Genomic DNA, 20,398 nt, shown 5'->3' with positions numbered 1-20,398 from the left:
GGTCTAGAGAAAGAGAAATTATTACACCTGAATACAATGATGAGAGTGATGATGAAAATATGCCTCCTATTCCTGAAGGTTATCTTTTTGATGCAGAATCTTCTGCCGCTATTTTTGCTTGCCAGGATAGATATGAACTTAAGAGGTTGCTAGTTAAATGGAGTAAAGAATCTCTTAGAGATAGAATGAGACCCAACCCAGCTTTTTCTACTTCACCTATTTGTGTTCCTGATAAGGATTATTATGATTTTTCTGTTGATCCAGATATAATTACTTTGGTTGAATCCGATCCTTTCTATGGTTATGAATCTGAAACTGTTGTGGCACATCTTACTAAGTTGAATGATATAGCTGCCCTATTTACTAATAATGAGAGATCGCGCTATCTTTATTTACTCAAAATATTTCCATTCTCATTAAAGGGCGATGCTAAGATATGGTTTAATTCTCTTGATCCTGGTCGTGTGCAAAGTCCCCAGGATATGATTTATTACTTCTCTGCTAAATATTTCCCTGCTCATAAGAAACAAGCAGCCTTGAGGGAAATATATAACTTTGTGCAAATTGAAGAAGAGAGTCTCCCACAAGCTTGGGGGAGGCTTCTCAAGTTACTTAATGCTTTGCCTGATCATCCTCTTAAGAAACCTGAAATACTTGATATCTTTTACAATGGACTAACCGATGCTTCCAGAGATTACCTGGATAGTTGTGCTGGTTCTCTTTTCAGGGAAAGAACACCGGATGAAGCGGAAATTCTATTGAACAATATGTTGACAAATGAAAATAATTGGGCACCTCCCGAGCCAGCTCCTGAGCCAATTTCTGAGCCAATTATTGAGCCTATTCCGAAACCAACTCCGAAGAAGAGAGGTGTTCTATTTCTCAGTCCTGAAGATATGCAAGAGGCAAAGAAATCTACAAAAGAGAAAGGTATTAAAACTGAAGATGTTAAGAATTTACCTCCTATTGAAGAAATACATGGTCTTAATTTACCGCCTGTTGAAGAAGTATATGATCTCAATTACTTATTTACTGAAGAACCTCCCGATATCCCGACACAGGTAGTAAAGGTAAATTCTCTCTATATATATGATAAAGCTGAAGTCCCTCCTACTAAAATTGCTCGTCAGTGTTTGGATGAGTTGGATAAATTTATGTTTAAGCAAGATGACTTTAATGCTTATTTTGGTAGACAATTAAAACAAGATGCCTATATGATTAAACGCTTGGGTGATTATATGGGTGATATTAGAGGTGAACTTAAACTTGTTAGCAAACATGCTTCTATGGTTACCACTCAACTAGAACAAGTACTTAAGGCTCAAAAAGAAGCACTTGATGAAATGAATAGTAAGAAAAATGATTATGTTGTTAGAGTGGCTACTAGAACCGGTAGAATGACTCAGGAACCTTTGTATCTTGAAGGCCACCCTAAGAGAATCGAGCAAGATTCTCAGAGAAATGATATTGATGTGCCTAGTTCTTCTAAAAGGAAGAAAAGGAAAAATGATAGGACTTTGCAAACTTCTAGTGAACCTATCACTGAGCCACCTGAGAATCCAAATGATACTTCTATTTCTAATGCTGAAACATAATCAGGCAATGAACATGAACCTACTGATAATGTTAATGTTAATGTTCATGTTGATGTTCAACCTAGTAATGATAATGATGTAGAAGTTGAACCTGTTGTTGATCTTGATAACCCACAATCAAGGAATCAACGTTATGATAAAAGAGACTTTGTTGCTAGGAAACATGGTAAAGAAAGGGAACCATGGGTTCAAAAACCCATGCCTTTTCCCCCGAAACCATCCAAGAAAAAGGATGATGAGGATTTTGAGCGCTTTGCCAAAATGATTAGACCTATCTTTTTGCGTATGCGATTAACTGATGTGCTCAAAACAAAACCTTATTCTAAGTATATGAAGGATATTATTACTAATAAAAGAAAGATACCTAAAGCTGAAATTTCCACAATGCTTGCTAATTATACTTTTAAGGGTGGAATACCAAAGAAACTTGGAGATCCCGGAGTACCTACTATACCATGCTCCATTAGGAGAAATTATGTTAAAACTGCTTTGTGTGATCTTGGAGCTGGTGTTAGTGTTATGCCTCTCTCTTTATATCATAGACTTGACTTGAATAAGTTGACACCTACTGAAATATCTTTGCAAATGGCTGATAAATCAACTGCTATACCTGTCGGTATTTGTGAGGATGTTCCTGTTGTGGTTGCAAATGTTACTATTCTAACGGACTTTGTTATTCTTGATATTCCTGAGGATGATAGTATGTCTATTATTCTTGGAAGACCATTTCTTAATACTACAGGGGCTGTTATAGGCAATGTCACTTTTCATGTTAATGGCAATGAGCACACGGTACACTTTCCGAGGAAACAACCTCAGGTCCACAGCATCAACTCTATTGGAAAAATTCCATCGATTATATTTGGAGGTTTTGAATTTCCTCTCCCTACTGTCAAGAAAAAGTATGATATACTTATTGTTGGGGATTTTCATATCCCCGTTGAGGTAACTTAGTGCTATTCGAAATTTCTCCGGTTCTGTGTTAATCGGAATGAGCTCGTTAACAAGACTTGATCAACCTTGTTACTGGATTCATTTTGATGATCACGAGATGGATGAAACTAGAAGCACAACCTTCTGTACCCTCTTTATATTTTCTGTTATTTAGTAGAAATAAAGTAAAATAGTACTTTTCTGTCTGTCTCCCGACTTATCCGTGCAATATAAAAAAATTCCCAAAAATAAAAGTCCTCAGAATTCCATGCCAATTTAATATGATTTTTTCAGGAATATTTAAGAGTTTACTGTGCAAACATCACCGCGGGGGGAGCTGCCACCTGGCCACGAGGGTGGAGGGCGCGCCCTACCCCCCTGGGCGCGCCCTCCTGCCTCATGGGCCCACGGTGGCCCTCCTCCACTTATTCCTGCACCCATCTTCTTCCTCTGTCTCACACAAACACGAAAAACCAACTCAAGCACGAGTTCCAGCCCTCGTTGTTGTGATTTTCGATCTCCTTGCTCAAAGCACCTCTCGCAAAACTGCTTGGGGAGATTGTTCCTTGAGTAAACAATATGTTTAGGAGGATGTTCCAAGGTGGATCTTCAAGGAAACAAGGTCCCAGGCTTGCAATACGTGATGCTGATGAGGAACCACCAAGAGATGCTCCGGTTAGGCCCTGTGAATGACCTTCAGAAAATTTTATGAATCAAGTTGGAATCAAAGAAGAATTTAGCGCATATTTGCGCAACGCCGGTCTTGAGGACTTTGAAGCTGACAAATGCCCCAGTATCACGATCTCACAAGTTCATTTGTAAGGAGGTTTGAGTTTACATCTTCGCGTAATTCTCCTTCAGTCATGTTTGACCTTTATGACAAATCTTATACCATGGACTTAGAGGATTTCACTTCTGCTTGCAAGCTTCCATCATGGGGTAATGTCAGGGATCCCCTTAAATCTGATTATAGAGACTTTCTTGCTAAAATAACTGTGGGGGAATCTAGAGACATAACACAAGCCACTTTAGGGAGCATTCATTTTCCTGCTATATATTATTTTGCTCTCTTTATAGGTAGATGCATTAATGCTAAGGATGAAGTATGTCACTTGTGTGATCCTGATCTCAGCATTCTCAGAAGTGCTGTGCTAGGAGACCAATCTTATCATTTGGGAGCCATCGTAGCTCATAGGTTGCATCAGAATAGACATAACGGGGATTTCTTTGGAGGAATTTATACAACCCGCCTAGCTAATTTTCTTGAGATAGATATTCGTGAAGGTGAAATGGAGTTACCCCCTTCTTATTTAGATTTTGATTCTATGGTTTCTCACTGGTTTGTTGAGAGGACAGAGCCACCTCTCCAGTATCGACTAATCTTTAACAGATGTCATGTAGTCCATATTGCTCTTCCTGCTCCTGCCTTCTTTGATTTTCAGATGAAAGGAAGATATGTTATTACCAGAGAGGAGGCAGATGAATACGAGAGGAGAGCGGAGGCAGCTAGACGCTACACTACAGCTCAGGAGGCGATAGCCGCTGCGTCACAGTATGACCCCAGCTTCACTTACGGGTATCCGCCAGGCCATCCCTGGCAATAGACCAACTTAGGCTAAAAACCTAAGCTTGGGGGAGTACGTATTTCCCACGGACATTACATTCATGTTCACACACACTCATTGCTAGATGTCGGTGTTCATACTCTTTCACTGTAATATCCATGCTAGTTTATTTTCTTTTTCCTGCTTTCTTCTTGTGTGTTTAATAAACCTTAAGAAAAAACAAAAAAATTAGTAGTAGTTTATTTCTTTGCTGTAGTAATTAAAAATAAAACCCAAAAATATTTTCCGTTCTTCTTTTGCTTGTTGGGAGCTTTCCCGTGTAAATAGTTTTCCTTTTCTTTTCTTTGGAGGTCAGTAGGAGAAGCCCATGATTAAATTGTTGAAGTGGCGCTTATATGCATGATTGATTATTTAATTTAGAGCCCATATTACTTGTCTTCTCCTGGTTATTGAATGCTTGCAGATTCCAGCTTAGTCCAATGCACGTGCACTCTTATTATTATTCACATCGTTCGGTCGTGCAAGTGAAAGGCAATAAGGATGATATATGATGGACTTATTGGGATGAGAAAAGCTGGTATGAACTCGACCTCTCTTGTTTTTATAAATATGATGATTCATCATTCCTGGGTTAGCTACTATGAAGTAAGCATATTTGCAATGACATTTAGATATTATAGTTGCTTGTGCCATGCTTGATTAGCTATGAGTTATAATGGTTTACCTTGCGTGCCAACATGCTATTAGAATGATTATGATGTGGTATGATGGGATGGTATCCTCCTTTAAATGAATTGAGTGACTAGACTTGGCACATGTTCACGCATGTAGTTGAATCAAATCAACATAGCCTTCGTGATATTTATGTTCATGGTGGATTATATCCTACTTATGCTTGTCTTCGGTGTAAATTAATTTTGATGCATGTTTACGACTGTTGTCGCTCTCCCAGTTGGTCGCTTCCCAGTCTTTTGCTAGCCTTCACCTGTACTAAGCGGGAATACTGCTTGTGCATCCAACTTCCTTAAACCCCAAAGTTGTTCCATATGAGTCCACTATACCTTCCTATATGCGGTATTTACCTGCCATTCCAAGTAAATTTGTATGTGCCAAACTCCAAACCTTCAAATGAAATTATATTTTGTATGCTTGAGCAGCTCATGTTTCAACTAGGGCTGCCCTTATCTTCCATGTTAGGCGGTTATTCTCAAGAGGAGTGGACTCCGCTCCTCATTCACGAGAAAAATGGCTGGTCACCGGGATGCCCAGTCCCATGCTTTATGCAAACTAAATCAAAATAATTGCAAACAAAACTCCCCTCGGGACCCGTTGAATGTTGGAGGCACTCATTGTTTCGAGAAAGCCATGGATTGATGCTTGTGGAGGAAGGGGAGTATAAACTTTACCATTCTGTTTGGGAACCGCCTATAATTTGTTTAGCATGGAAGATATCGTCATCTCATAGTTGTTGCATTGACAGCAAAAGTATGCCGCTCAAAATGTTATTCAATCTCTATTTTAAAACTGAGCTATGGCACCTCTACAAATCCCTGCTTCCCTCTGTGAAGGGCCTATCTATTTACTTTTATGTTGAGTCATCACCCTTCTTATTAAAAAGCACCCGCTGGAGAGCGCACTGTCGTTTGCATTCATTATTATTGGTTTATTTCGGGTATGACTTGACTGGATCTCTTTTACCATGAATTACAATGTTTAGTCAGTCCTTGATCTTTGAAGGTGCTCTGCATTTATGTTTTGCGGTCTCAGAAAGGGCTAGCGAGATACCATTTTGTTATATCATGTTATGATTATTTTGAGAAAGTGTTGTGATCCGAGTTTTGTTATTATAGCTCGCGAGCTGATTATGCTATTGATATGAGTAATTGTGAGACCTTTATGTTATTGTTAGTATGGTTAGTTCATAGTATTTGCTGAAACTTGAATGTTGGCTTTTCATGTTTACAACAACAAAAGCAAACAGAGTTTGTAAAAGTTTTTCTTTTTCTCTTTCAGTTTGTCAACTGAATTGCTTGAGGACAAGCAAGGGTTTAAGCTTGGGGGAGTTGATACATCTCCGTCGTATCTACTTTTCCAAACACTTTTGCCCTTGTTTTGGACTCTAACTTGTATGATTTGAATGGAACTAACCTGGATTGACGCTGTTTTCAGCAGAATTGCCATGGTGTTGTTTTATGTGCAGAAAACAAAAGTTCTCGGAACGTCCTGAAACTCTACGGAATATCTTAGAATAAATAATAAAAAATCCTCGCCAAAGATGAAGACCAGGGGGGCCACACCCTGTCCACGAGGGTGGGGGCGCCCCCCTGGGTGCGCCCCCTACCTCGTGGGCCCCCTGGTGGCCCTCCGACGCCAACTCCAACTCCATATATTGGCTTTCGGGGAGAAAAAAATCAGACAGAAGAAATCATCGCGTTTTACGATATGGAGCCGCCGCCAAGCCCTAATCTCTCTCGGGAGGGCTGATCTGGAGTCCGTTCGGGGCTCCAGAGAGGGGGATTCGTTGCCGTCGTCATCATCAACCATCCTCCATCACCAATTTCATGATGCTCACCACCGTGCGTGAGTAATTCCATCGTAGGCTTGTTGGATGGTGATGGGTTGGATGAGATTTATCATGTAATCAAGTTAGTTTTGTTAGGGTTTGATCCCTAGTATCCACTATGTTCTAAGATTGATGTTGCTATGACTTTGCTACGCTTAATGCTTGTCACTAGGGCCCAAGTGCCATGATTTCAGATCTGAACCTATTATGTTTTCATGAATATATGTGAGTTCTTGATCCTATCTTGCAAGTCTATAGTCACCTACTATGTGTTATGATCCGGCAACCCCGAAGTGACAATAATCGGAACCACTCCCAGTGATGACCATAGTTTGAGGAGTTCATGTATTCACTATGTGCTAATGCTTTGTTCCGGTTCTCTATTAAAAGGAGGCCTTAATATCCCTTAGTTTCCAATAGGACCCTGCTGCCACGGGAAGGTAGGATAAAAGATGTCATGCAAGTTCTTTTCCATAAGCACGTATGACTATATTCGGAATACATGCCTACATTACATTGATGAACTGGAGCTAGTTCTGTGTCACCCTATGTTATGACTGTTACATGATGAACCACATCCGGCATAATTATCCATCATTGATCCGGTGCCTACGAGTTTCCCATATACTGGTTCTCGCTCATTTACTTTTCTGTTGTTACTGTTACAATCACTAAAAAATACCAAAATCATTACCTTTGTTGTCTTTACTTTTGTTACCATTACCACCACTATCATATTACTTTGCTACTAAATACCTTGCTGCAGATACTAAGTTTCCAGGTGTGGTTGAATTGACAACTCAGCTGCTAATACTTGAGAATATTCTTTGGCTCCCCTTGTGTCGAATCAACAAATTTGGGTTGAATACTCTACCCTCGAAAACTGCTGCGATCCCCTATACTTGTGGGTTATCAGCCTCACATACGACGATGAATGCCGAGATGTTGAGGACGAAGTTCGGGGCTAGATCGTGGAAATCTAGCCAGTAGTAGAACATGAGCCCGCGGATGAAGGGGTGAAGTGGAAACCCCAGTCCACGGACGAAGTGGGCGAGAAACACGACCCTCTCATGGGGTCCTAGGAGTTGGAATGACCTGCCCGTCGTCTGGTAGCCGGTGCGCTATGTGTGCGGCCAAGTATCCGTCCGCCCGAAAATTCGCGATATCCTTCTCCTTCACGGTGGAAGCCACCCACTTACCTCCTGCTCCGGACATGTTTTGCTGTGCGGAGAATACTTGGACTACGGCGCTGGGGCTCAAGGGGGCAAGAGTGTGCAAAGGAGGAAGAAGGCGTGGGTAAAAATGGGGAACTCTTATCCCTTTATAGAGGCGACGGAAGCGGTGCGCCTCCCCACTTGCCCATTGGGAATCGCTCACCTCCCGAGCGCCACGATTGATGGCTTGGCGGGATTACCCATACCCGTATTGATGAGAATCCCGTGATAAGGGGACACGATCTATGTTTTGACAAGACGTGTCAAGGAAACAGCCTCGCAATATGCATTGTGGCTGGTCGAAGGAAAACGGTTCGAATAATGACCTGACCGTAATGACATGTTACGTCTAAAAAGTTGTCGGCAGAGTACGTTTGTGAAATATCATTCTCTCTACGGTGCTATATGAAGATCATTTTGCAGATCCGGACACGGTCTACGTGTTCGATAATTACCTTGGAGTATTTGGAGTATTTGGAGTATTTGGATTAGGGGGTATCCGGACTGCCGGACTATATACATCGTCCGGACTATTGAAGCGTGAAGATACAAGACTCAAGACTTCGGCCCGTGTCCGGATGGGACTCTCCTTTGCGTGGAAGGCAAGCTTGGCGATCCGGATATTATGTTTCCTTCCTTGTAACCGACTCCATGTAAACCCTAGCCCTCTCCACTGTCTATATAAACCGGAGAGGATGGTCCTTAGAAGGCCGATCACAATTACAATCATACCAGCATAGGCTAGCTCTTAGGGTTTAGCCTCTACGATCTCGTGGTAGATCTACTCTTGTACTACTCCTATCTTCAATATTAATCAAGCAGGAAGTAGGGTTTTACCTCCATCGAGAGGGCCCGAACCTGGGTAAACATTGTGTCCCTTGCTTCCTGTTACCATCAGCCTAAGATGCACAGATCGGGACCCACTACCCGAGATCCGCCAGTTTTGACACCGACAACGGGGGTCCTGTTGATCGGGAGGGGTGTAGTGTACCGCAAAACGGACGAAACGGACTTGTGTTGGAGCGCTACGGTCGAAATGGGGGTCCTGTTCATCGGGAGGGGTGTGGCGTACCACAAAACGAGACTCCACAGGATACTGTTCAGCTCCACCGTCGACCTCCTCTAGCCTCCACGGGCTACTGTTCATCCACCGTCGACCTCCTCCAGCCTCCACCTGCAACTGTTCATCCACGGGCTCCTGTTCATCCAGCCTCCACCGCGCGCTACTCCACTGGCTACTATTCAACCACCCCTCTCCACGGGCTCCTGTTCAACCACCCCTCCACGGGCTACTATTCATCCACCCCTCCACGGGGTCATCCTGTTCATCCAGCCCTCCACGGGGTCATGTTCATCCAGCCCCAACCGGCTCGATTGATCGGGGTCCTGTTCATCCAGAGGCAACGCCACGGGTCCTGTTCATCTACCCCCACCGCTCACTGTTCATCCACCCCTCCCCCCCGCAACACTCACTGTTCATCCAGAGGCAGCATCGATCGGCTTCAGTTTGCAGCAGTAGCGAAGGAATTGCTCGATCGGGTTCAGTTAATAGCCATCGATCGATCGCTCGGGTTCAGTAACGCGTAGCCTGCAGTTCAATCGATCGGGTTCAGTTAGAGCCCAATGTCTTGCTTGGGTTCAGTTAGAAACAACATCACACACATGCGCGTACGTGTACTAGAGAAACGCGCATCGCTCGGCCCCCGACACCGACCGTAACCGGGAACTCCCCGAAATTTTCCTCGCCCTCGCTTCTACCACGGTTTTTCCATCATGGACGGCCCAAAGAATGTCATGCAGCTGCGTCTCTGGCCCGCCCAGGACGAAAATCCCATTTTCTATCATGATTTTTTGTCATAGAAGTAGGAGCCCACCACATCTATGATGATACCGGGTTTTTTCACAATTATCGTCATAGAAGTGTCATAAGTATGACATAATTTTTTTTTGTTCGGCCCAAAATGTCATGGATGTGTCTTTTTTTTGTAGTGCATGGAGGCGAGGGGGAAGATGGGCGAGCTCCTCGACGCCAGTGACGCGAGGAAGCGGACTCATTTGATGCCATGGAGGAGGAGATGTGCTTGGGTAGGAGCACCTCGCCACCGGAGAGCCTATGGAGAGAGGGGGTAGAGTGAGGGAGAGAGGAGGGATTCGGCCGAGGATATGGGGACTTCACCTACCTTGTACTTAGTAGTAGCGAGGGGTATAAACTCGTGCTACTACTATCAACTTAGTTGTAGCGCGGGTTTATACCCCTCGCTACTACTATGGCATGTCCCAGGAGGGAACGATAGAGACCGCTTAGTAGTAGCGAGGGTTAAAAACCCGCGCTACTACTATCAACTTAGTAGTAGCGAGGGGTAAAAACCCGCGCTACTAGTAAGTAGCAGTAGCGAGGGTTATAAACCTGCGCTACTAGTAAGCGTCTGCCTATAAGCTTTTCCCTAGTAGTGACACTTTGTTCTCATATATGGATCCTATCTCAGATTTCATGGCCTCAAGCCATCTGTCAGAATCTGGGCTCATCATAGCTTCTTCATAGTTCGTAGGTTCACCTTGGTCTAGTAACATGACTTCTAGGACGGGATTACCGTACCACTCTGGTGCAGATCATGCTCTGGTTGACCAACGAAATTCAGTAGTAACTTGATATGAAGTTTCATGATCATCATCTTTAGCTTCCTCTCTAGTTGGTGTAGGCATCACGGGAACAATTTTCTCTAATGTACTACTTTCCGATTCGAGAGAAGGTACATTTACCTCATCAACTTCTACTTTCCTCCCACTCACTTCTTTCGAGAGAAAACTCCTTCTCTAGAAAGGACCCATTCTCAGCAACAAAGATATTTCCTTTGGATCTATGATGGAAGGTGTACCCAATTGTTTCCTTAGGGTATCCTATGAAGACGCACTTCTTCGATTTGGGTTTGATCTTATAAGGTTGAAGCTTTTGACATGTCGTAACCCCAAATTTTAAGAAATGACAGCTTAGGTTTCTTGCTAAACCAAAGTTCATATGATGTCATCTCAACGGATTTAGATGGTGCCCTATTTAACGTGAATGCGGTTGTCTCTAATGCATAACCCCAAAATGGTAGTGGTAAATCAGTAAGAGACATCATATATCGCACCATATCTAATAAAGTGCGGTTATGACATTTGGACACACCATTACGCTAAGGTGTTCTAGGTGGAGTGAGTTGCAAAACAATTCCACATTGTTTTAAATGAAGGCCAAAGTCGTAACTCAAATATTCGCCTCCACGATCAGATCGTAGAAACTTTATTTTCTTGTTATGATGATTCTCCACTTCACTCCGAAATTCTTTGAACTTTTCAAATGTTTCAGACTTGTGTTTCATCAAGTAGATATACCCATATCTACTTAAATCATCTGTGAAGGTGAGAAAATAACGATACCTGCCGCGTGCTTCAATACTCATCGGACCGCATACATCGGTATGTATTATTTCCAACAAGTTATTAGCTTACTCCATTGTTCCGAATAACAGAGTTTTAGTCATCTTGCCCATGATGCATGGTTCGCAAGTATGAAATGATTAATAATCAAGTGATTCCAAAAGCCCATCAATATGGAGTTTCTTCATGCGCTTTACACCAATATGACCTAAACGGAAGTGCCACAAGTATGTTGCACTATCATTATCAACTTTGCATCTTTTGGCATCAATATTATGAATATGTGTACCACTACCTCCGAGATTCAATAAACCATTAACATTGGATGTATGACCATAAAAGGTTTTATTCATGTAAACATAATAATAATTATTCTTTGTCTTGAATGAATAACGCTATTGCAATAAACACTATCATGTCTTGTTCATGCTCAACGCAAAGACCAAATAACATTTATTTAGGTTCAACACTAATCCCGAAAGTATAGGGATTGTCCTATGATGATCATATCAATCTAGGAACCACTTCCAACACACATCATCACTTCACCTTCAACTAGTCTCCATTTATTCTCAATTCCTGCTTCGAGTTACTAATCTTAGCAATCGAACAGGTATCAAATACCCAGGGGCTACTACAAGCACTAGTAAGGTACACATCAATAACATGTATATCATGTATACCTTTGTTCACTTTGCCATCCTTCTTATCCACCAAATATTTGGGCTAGTTCCGCTTCCAGTGACCATTTCCTTTGAAGTAGAAGCACTCAGTTTCAGGCTTAGGTCCAGCTTTGGGCTTCTTCACGGGAGTGACAACTTGCTTGCCATTCTTCGTGAAGTTCCCTTTCTTCCCTTTAGCCTTTTTCTTGAAACTAGTGGTCTTGTTAACCATCAACACTTGATGCCCTTTCTTGATTTCTACCTTTGCCGATTTCAGCATCGCGAAAAGCTTAGGAATTGTTTTTGTCATCCCTTGCATATTATAGTTCATCACGGAGTTCTAGTAGCTTAGTGTTAATGACTAGAGAACTCTGTCAATCACTATCTTATCTGGAATATTAACTCCCACTTGATTCAAGCGATTGTAGTACACAGACATTCTGAGCACATGCTCACTAGTTGAGCTATTCTCCTCCATCTTGTAGGCAAAGTACTTGTCAGAGGTCTCATACCTCTCGACATGGGCATGAGTCTGAATACCAATTTCAGCTCCTAGAACATCTCATATGCTCCGTGGCGTTCAAAAATGTTTTTGAAGTTCCTGTTCTAAGCCGTAAAGCATGGTGCACTAAACTATCAAGTAGTCATCATATCGAGCTTGCCAAACGTTCATAATGTCTGCATCTGCTCCTCCAATAGGTCTGTCACCTAGCGGTGCATTGAGGACATAATTCTTCTGTGTAGCAATGAGGATAATCCTTAGATCAAGGACCCAGTCCGCATCATTGCTACTATCATTTTTCAACTTAGTTTTCTGTAGGAACATCTCAAAAAACATAGGGGAGCTACAACGCGAGCTATTGATCTACAACATAATTTGCAAATACTATCATGACTAAGTTCATGATAAATTAAAGTTCAATTAATCAAATTACTTAAGAACTCCCACTTAAACTGACATCCCTCAAGTCATCTAAGTGTAACATGATCCAAATCAACTAACTCATGTCTGGTCATCACGTGAGATGAGGTAGTCATCAATGGTGAACATATCTATGTTGATCATATGTACTATATGATTCACGTTCGATCTTTCGGTCTCTAGTGTTCCGATGCCATGTCTATACATGCTAGGCTAGTCAAGTTTAACCCAAGTATTCCGCGTGTGTAAATCTTCTTACACCCGTTGTATGTGAACGTAGAGTCTATCACACCCGATCATCACATGGTGTCTCAACACGTCAAACTGTAGCAACAGTGCATACACATGGAGAACACTTTTACCTTGAAATATAGTGAAGGGATCATCTTATAATGCTACCGCCGTTCTAAGAAAAATAAGATGCATAAAGGATAAACATCACATGCAATCAAAAATATGTGACATGATATGGCCATCATCATCTTATGCTTTTGATCTCCATCTCCAAAGCATCGTTATGATCTCCATCGTCACCGGCTCGACACCTTGATGTCCATCGTTGCGTCATGGTCGTCTCGCCAACTATTTCTTCTATGACTTGCTAACTCATAGCGATAAAGTAAAGCAATTACATGGCGTTTGCATTTCATACAATAAAGAGACAAACATAAGGCTCCTGCCGGTTGCCAATAGAATACAAAACATGATCATCTCATACAATAATGTATACCACATCATGTCTTGACCATATCACATCACAACATTCCCTACAAAAACAAGTTAGACGTCCTCTACTTTGTTGTGCAAGTTTTACGTGGCTGCTACGGGCTTCTAGCAAGAATCGTTCTTACCTAAGCATCAAAACCACAACGGTGATTTATCAAGTTTGTTGTTTTAACCTTCAAAAAGGACCGGTCGCAGTCAAATTCGATTCAACTAAAGTAGGAGAAACAAACACCCGTCAGCCACCTTTATGCAAAACGAGTTGCATGTCTGTTGGTGGAACCGGTCTCATGAACGTGGTCATGTAAGGTTGGTCCGGGCCGCTTCATCCAACAATACCGCCGAATCAAAATAAGACATTGGTGGTAAGGAGTATGACGATCACCGCCCACAACTCTGTGTTCTACTCGTGCATATCATCTACGCATAGACCTGGCTCATGATGCCACTTTTGGGGAACGTAGCATGCAATTTCAAAAAAAATCCTATGCTCACGCAAGATCTATCTAGGAGATGCATATCAACGAGGGGGAGAGTGTGTCTACGTACCCTCGTAGACTGTAAGCGGAAACGTTTCACAACGCGGTTGATGTAGTCAAACTTTTTCGCGATCCACCGATCGAGTACCGAACATACGACACATCCGAGTTCTACACACGTTCAGCTCATTGACGTCCCTCGCCTTCTTGATCCAGCAAGATGTCGAGATAGTAGATGAGTTCCGTCAGCACGACGGTGTGGTGATGGTGACGGTGAAGTGATCTCCGCAGGGCTTCGCCTAAGCACTATGAAGTTATGACCGGAGGCGTAAACTTTGGAGGGGGGTGCCGCACACGGCTAAGATAATGTCTGGGGTGTGCTAGGCACCCCCTCCCACACATATATATATAGGTGCAGGGGGAGGAGGGAGCAGCCAGGGGGCGCTCCAAGTAGGATCTGAATCCTACTTGGGGTTTCCCCAAGTGGCGCCCCCTGCCTTTTTTCATCGGAGAAGAAAAGGGAAGGGAAGAGAGAAAGGAAAGGGGGGCCGAACCCCCTTTTTCCTTCTCCCAATTCGGCCTCCTGCCATAGGGGGGCGCGTCACCCCTTGTGGGCTGGTGTGCTCCCCTCTCATGGCCCATATGGCCCATATCTCCCCCCGGGGGTTCCGGTAACCCCTCTGGTACTCCGATAAATACCCGATACACTCCGGAACACTTCTGGTGTCTGAATACCATCGTCCTATATATCAATCTTTACCTCTTGACCATTTCGAGACTCCTCGTCATGTCCGTGATCACATCCGGGACTCCGAACAACATTCGGTCACCAAATCACATAAACCATATGATAATATATCGTCAACAAACGTTAAGCGTGCGGACCCTACGGGTTCGAGAACTATGTAGACATGACCGAGACAACTCTTTGATCAATAACCAATAGCGGAACCTGGATGCTCATATTGGCTCCCACATATTCTACAAAGATCTTTATCGGTCGAACCATTATGGCAAAATAAGTTATTCTCTTTGTCCACCGGTATGTTACTTGTCCGAGATTCGATCGTAGGTATCTTTATACGTAGTTCAATCTCGTTACCGGTAAGTCTCTTTACTCGTGCCGTAATACATCATCTTGCAACTAACTCATTAGTCACTTTGCTTGCAAGGCTTCTTATGATGTGTATTACCGAGAGGGCCTAGAGATACCTATCCGATACTCAGAGTGACAAATCCTAATCTCGATCTATACCAACCCCACAAACACCTTCGGAGATGCTTGTAAAGCATCTTTATAATCACCCAGTTACGTTGTGATGTTATATAATCTCATAGTTGAAGAAATATGTATTTGACATGAAGAAAGCAATAGTAATAAAACTGAACGATCAATATGCTATGCTAACGGATAGGTCTTGTCCATCACATCATTCTCCTAATGATGTGATCCCGTTCATCAAATGACAACACATGTCTATGGTTAGGAAACTTAACCATCTTTGATTAACGAGCTAGTCTAGTAGAGGCTTAGTAGGGAAACAGTGTTTTTGTCTATGTATCCACACATGTATCAAGTTTCTGGTTAATACAATTCTAGCATGCATAATAAACATTTATCATGAAATAAGGAAATATAAAATAACAACTTTATTATTGCCTCTAGGGCATATTTCCTTCCTGTGTACATGCGGTGGAGCGGCCGATGGACTTGGTAGTGGTGGCTTCTCTGTGGTGGGACGCATGACTTGGTTGTTTCACTTTGTGTGGCGGGGCACCCCATGCGTCCTGCCTTGCAACTGATCATCTCCAGTTACTATCCCTCGTGTTCTTGTGATGGTCGGGGTGTACCCGATATCGGCGAGTGTGTTAGCATGTTGGACGTTGTATGTGATGGCAGATCTAGCGTCTCAACAATTGCCCGGTGTGTGGTGTTTTTCCCGATCCTCGATTGTGGTGTGGACCGGGGCATTACAACAAAGCTTCTTCTCTGGCAACTTGGTGATGGGACACAAAGGACTTTTGAATTCTGACTTTTTTAAACATGAACATTTAAAAAAAATTCTCAAACATATTTTGGGAAACGTATTTATTTTGAAAAAATTGAGAATATTTTTAGAAATTCCCCAACTTTTTTAAATAGGAACAAATTTTGAAAATTCCATTTTTTTTAATTCCAATACATTTTAAATTATAACTAAAATTTAAAAACTCTCTGCATTTTAAAAAAAATACAAAAAAGAATAAAAAACAAAAACCGAACCCAAAACCATCTAAGAAGGTTGCCAAACCCAGAAAAACCGGACAGTAGTAATAAAACTGCAAAAGTTCCTAAAATCAGATTCACAACTGCTAAATGGGCCAGTCGAATGTCGCTGGCTGGTTTGTTGTATGGAAGAGTTTCTGGGTCGAATTGCTCGGGCGGTACGGAAGAGTTTGGCCCAGAGAAAAGCCACAGCACGAGCCCTTTTGCCATCTCGTGCACCGACGGTCCGGATCGGGAGCAAGGACAGGATCCCGACCGTCAGTTCCCGTTCGAGCACGGGCGGTGCAGACGAAGCGTCCGTCTCTTTGGCTCCCTGCGGCCGCAGTTTTCCTTCCCAAAGGGGAAAAAAAGAGAGAGAGAAGAGGAGAAAGTCTGCAGAAATCGAGATCGGAGGCACAGCTCGAGGTGATTCTCGCTCTTATAATTCCGTCAGCTAATTTTACCATCAATTTTCCGTGCGCTCGCACGCATCCCGTTCGAGAGGAACCACTTGTGATTTGTCTACGCCTCCCTCTTCTGCGCGGCTGTGGATTTGGTTTCGAATTAGGGTTTCGAATTAGGATGTATTGGCCTAGAATCGTCGGATATGTTCCTCATGTTTCGATTCGATGCTTGGTTTCCCGTTTTCGTATGCTTAATTGGAGCAATTGTTGGTGGGTCTGGTCGCTCCAATCTCAGATGCGGGTTATCGGAGCTTCTCGCTCTGTGTAGTGCGGGGTGTTGCTTTGCTTCAATTGAAGCGAATTCACAGCTTTATCACGGATGTTTTGTACAGGAAAAAGACGCCTCTTTTTGTGCAGGCTGAGGATTTCAATTTTGGTTCGAACTAGAGTTTAGTCACCCCTGGGATTAGTCCTTTCAACCTTATTCCATGTTTTTACCTTCAACAGAGAATCTGATTACAAGTTTGTAGCTGAGTTTACTCGGTTTGCTTCGCAGATTTAGGTTCCTGATTTTGAATATATTCATAAATAAGTGGATTGTACTCCCTCCGTAGCGTTTAGTGATCTAAACGCTCTTATATTTCTTTACGGAGGGAGTAGTTGTTATGTACATTCCCTTTTAGCACGCGGTGCGGTGAACAACTAGATTTTGTATTCCTCTCGGTGACTAGATGACCAAGGGTTTATTTTTCCTGATGATGCTTGTCTGAACTTATCAGTTTTTCTTAATGAATTTTGAGCTGAAGTGTTTGATTATTGCATTGCAGGGATTTGTATTTGTATTTGCCTGGGTTTGGGGGAAGGCTAGGGAAGTTCATCACAAGATAGGATTTCAGAATTTTATGGACTTTGATTGCAATAAGGCAGGAGAGTCTTCAGCCAAGCATTGTTTTAGCATTTGCAACGAGGGCACACTCATCCAGGCAAACACCTTAACTCATTGTGGAAAGGCTAAAAAGTGGAATAGCCTCAACAAGTTGAACAACCCGGAGTCAAGTCATGGATCACTTCCAAGGGTTACTGACCCCAAGGAAGATGGTGAGACAGGAAATGATGGAACTGCCTCAGAGTGTAGCACTATGTGCTTCACTGATCTGCCGTCTGCATTGGTCTGTGAAGTCCTTGCGCGCCTTGATCCAAAGGGGCTTGGGGTTGTATCTTGTGTCTCCACAGTTCTGCAGACCCTAGCCACAGATCATCAGGGATGGAAGAAATTCTACTGTGAGAGGTGGGGACTTCCGAATGCTCCCATCGGACCCCTAGTTCCAGGTGGAACCCCAGATGGGAGGTCGTGGAAAGCATTGTTTGTGGATCGGGAGTTTCAAAGTAGATCATTCCTGGGAAGATTTAGTGTGGATGTTCTCCGCGGTCACAATGAGGATGTACGCACTGTGTACCTTCTGGCGTCAGCAAATCTGATATTCACTGGTGGCCATGATTCTGTGGTTCGGATGTGGAATATGGAGGAAGGTCTACTGATTGATGAGTCCCGCCCATTTGGTTGCACTATCCGGGCAATTGCAGCTGACAGTAGGCTTTTGGTAACTGGAGGATCCAAAGCCTTCATTCAGTGTTGGAGGGCTATTGAGGGGGCCTCGCACCTTTTCCACATTTCTGGGAATGGTACTAACCAGAATTCTGAATTTCGCCTATGGGGGCATGAAGGGCCTGTGACTTGTCTTTCCTTGGATTCAACAAGGATTTACAGTGGTTCTTGGGATATGACTGTTCGTGTTTGGGACAGAGCCGAGATGAAGTGCGTGCAAAAGTTCATGCATGCTGACTGGGTTTTGGCCCTGGCTCCTCATGGAAATACTGTTGCCAGTACAGCTGGTAGAGACGCATATGTGTGGGATATCGGAAGTGGTGAATTAACAACTATAATTTCCAATGCCCATGTTGGTAATGCATATTCTGTAGCTCGAACACACCTGGCAGGTTTGCTGTTTACTGGAGGAGAGGATGGGGCAATTCGCTTGTTCGATGTTTCTGAGATATCTGATAATGAGAATATTAAACCAGCTGCCACTTGGTTGCCGCATTCTGGCCCTGTTCATTCTCTTGCTTTTGAGTACCCATGGCTTGTTTCTGCCTCTAGTGATGGCAGGATCGCACTAATTGATTTGAGGAAGATCCTGACCCCCCTAAACTCATCAAAGCGCCGATTCAGGGTTAAGCCCTTCGATCCAAGCACCGTAGAGCCTCCACAGCGAATGCTTCATGGCTTTGGATGCTATCTTTTCTCCATCGGCATCGGTGCAGATAGAATCATATGTGGAGGCGAGGATGGCGCTGTCAGGGTCTGGAACTTCTCAGAAGCACTGGAGATTGAGAAGAAGGCACAGGCTTTAAGGAGTCTGAGGCAGGAGAACCGCATGAGGCGGAGGAAGGCACAAGTGGAGATGAATGCAAATGGTAGAAGGGTTGACCATTGCTCAGTAGCCATGAAAAGGAACCCATTGAAGGGTGATAAGAGTGTCACCTGGCAAATCAAGCGTCCCATCGGTGACAAGGTCAAGTCTTAGATTGGGTATTTGTACCCTTGGTAATATAACATTTTTCTTTTCCGTTTCCACCCATAAGCTTGGTTTGCTACATGTAGGTCAACATTTGGCATTTTCATATATTCAACTTATATCTAGTGCACTGTGGTCGCATTTAATATGTATGCAATTCTTATTTGACCTGGTGTACATTGGGTCCAATGGAAGAAAGTTTTCCATACGTCCTTCTGTTTCCAGCTCTGGTTGCATTCGTTTTTGTATCGTTCTGTTTGCATTTCTGGTGAAAGAAAAATTGCATGACACACCATGCAGGAATAATCGACTTGTGTATTTATCTCCGTGTTGCAGCAAACATGTTTGATCCCTAGGCTCTAGCTGGATGACCACTTTGTTTTCAGGTATAGGTTTGTAATTTTTAGTACGTGCAAATTGTTGCGAAGGCAGATTGAAACGCCTTTAATGTCAAGCTCAGAGATTCCAGTATATAGTTATAACTTGGTGTCAGCATGTGAGGTATCTCCTGGTTGGTCACTGAGCCAGATTGAACAACGGTTGGTACTCCGTTCAATGTAGCATAGACCATGTACGAAACCAATGTGTACTGCGGAAAATAACCTGCAACGGAGAAGAGTTTTTGCTATTTAAAACAAAATATTTCTTCACAGCCAAAGCAACCATTGCAATGGAGAAGAGTTTTTGCTATTTAAAACAAAATATTTCTTCATAGCCAAAGCAACCATAGTAAGACATACGCTTGTAGGCAATCTAAATCTTTTGGAATTCCATTCAAACAGGGACAAAGGAATAAATTTGACAATATTTGTGGGCGTATCTAAATTGGACGTTATTTGGATGACTAATCATGTAGAACGTCCAGACTTACACTAGAAAAATAGGTGTTTAATTGTCTCATCGTGTGTACAAAAACTACACTTCTTGCTTCCTTGCCAATTGCAACTGGCGAGATGTCTTTGTTTAGCACAACACCTCTCCGAAGATACCACATGAAAATCTTAACTTTTAGCAGAATCTTCAATTTTCAAAATTCTATGTTATTATCCATTGGGACCTCTAAATGCGTAAGCGCACAGTATATAGAGTTCAATGTG

The 20,398-nt window shown here is 42.9% G+C and overlaps 1 protein-coding gene across 1 annotated transcript; it reads left to right on the top strand.

The window, feature by feature from the left end:
• The first annotated feature begins 16,610 nt into the window (after positions 1-16,610).
• LOC119365692 (F-box/WD-40 repeat-containing protein At5g21040-like) lies at positions 16,611-19,509 on the top strand. The gene is made up of 2 exons (XM_037631340.1): positions 16,611-16,747; positions 17,553-19,509. The coding sequence occupies exon 2, from the start codon at positions 17,628-17,630 to the stop codon at positions 19,308-19,310; it is 1,683 nt and encodes a 560-aa protein (XP_037487237.1). The 5' UTR covers positions 16,611-16,747; positions 17,553-17,627; the 3' UTR covers positions 19,311-19,509.
• The last annotated feature ends 889 nt before the right edge of the window (positions 19,510-20,398 follow it).

This window comes from Triticum dicoccoides, chromosome 2B (genome assembly GCF_002162155.2).
Source record: "Triticum dicoccoides isolate Atlit2015 ecotype Zavitan chromosome 2B, WEW_v2.0, whole genome shotgun sequence".
NCBI lineage: Eukaryota > Viridiplantae > Streptophyta > Magnoliopsida > Poales > Poaceae > Triticum > Triticum dicoccoides.
The sequence above is the reverse complement of the archived record's forward strand: the minus strand, read 5'-3'. Positions and strand labels throughout refer to the sequence as shown.

Excerpts from the sequence above, each read along its gene's own strand:
- LOC119365692 (XM_037631340.1), top strand. The coding sequence starts at position 17,628 with ATGGACTTTGATTGCAATAAGGCAGGAGAGTCTTCAGCCAAGCATTGT.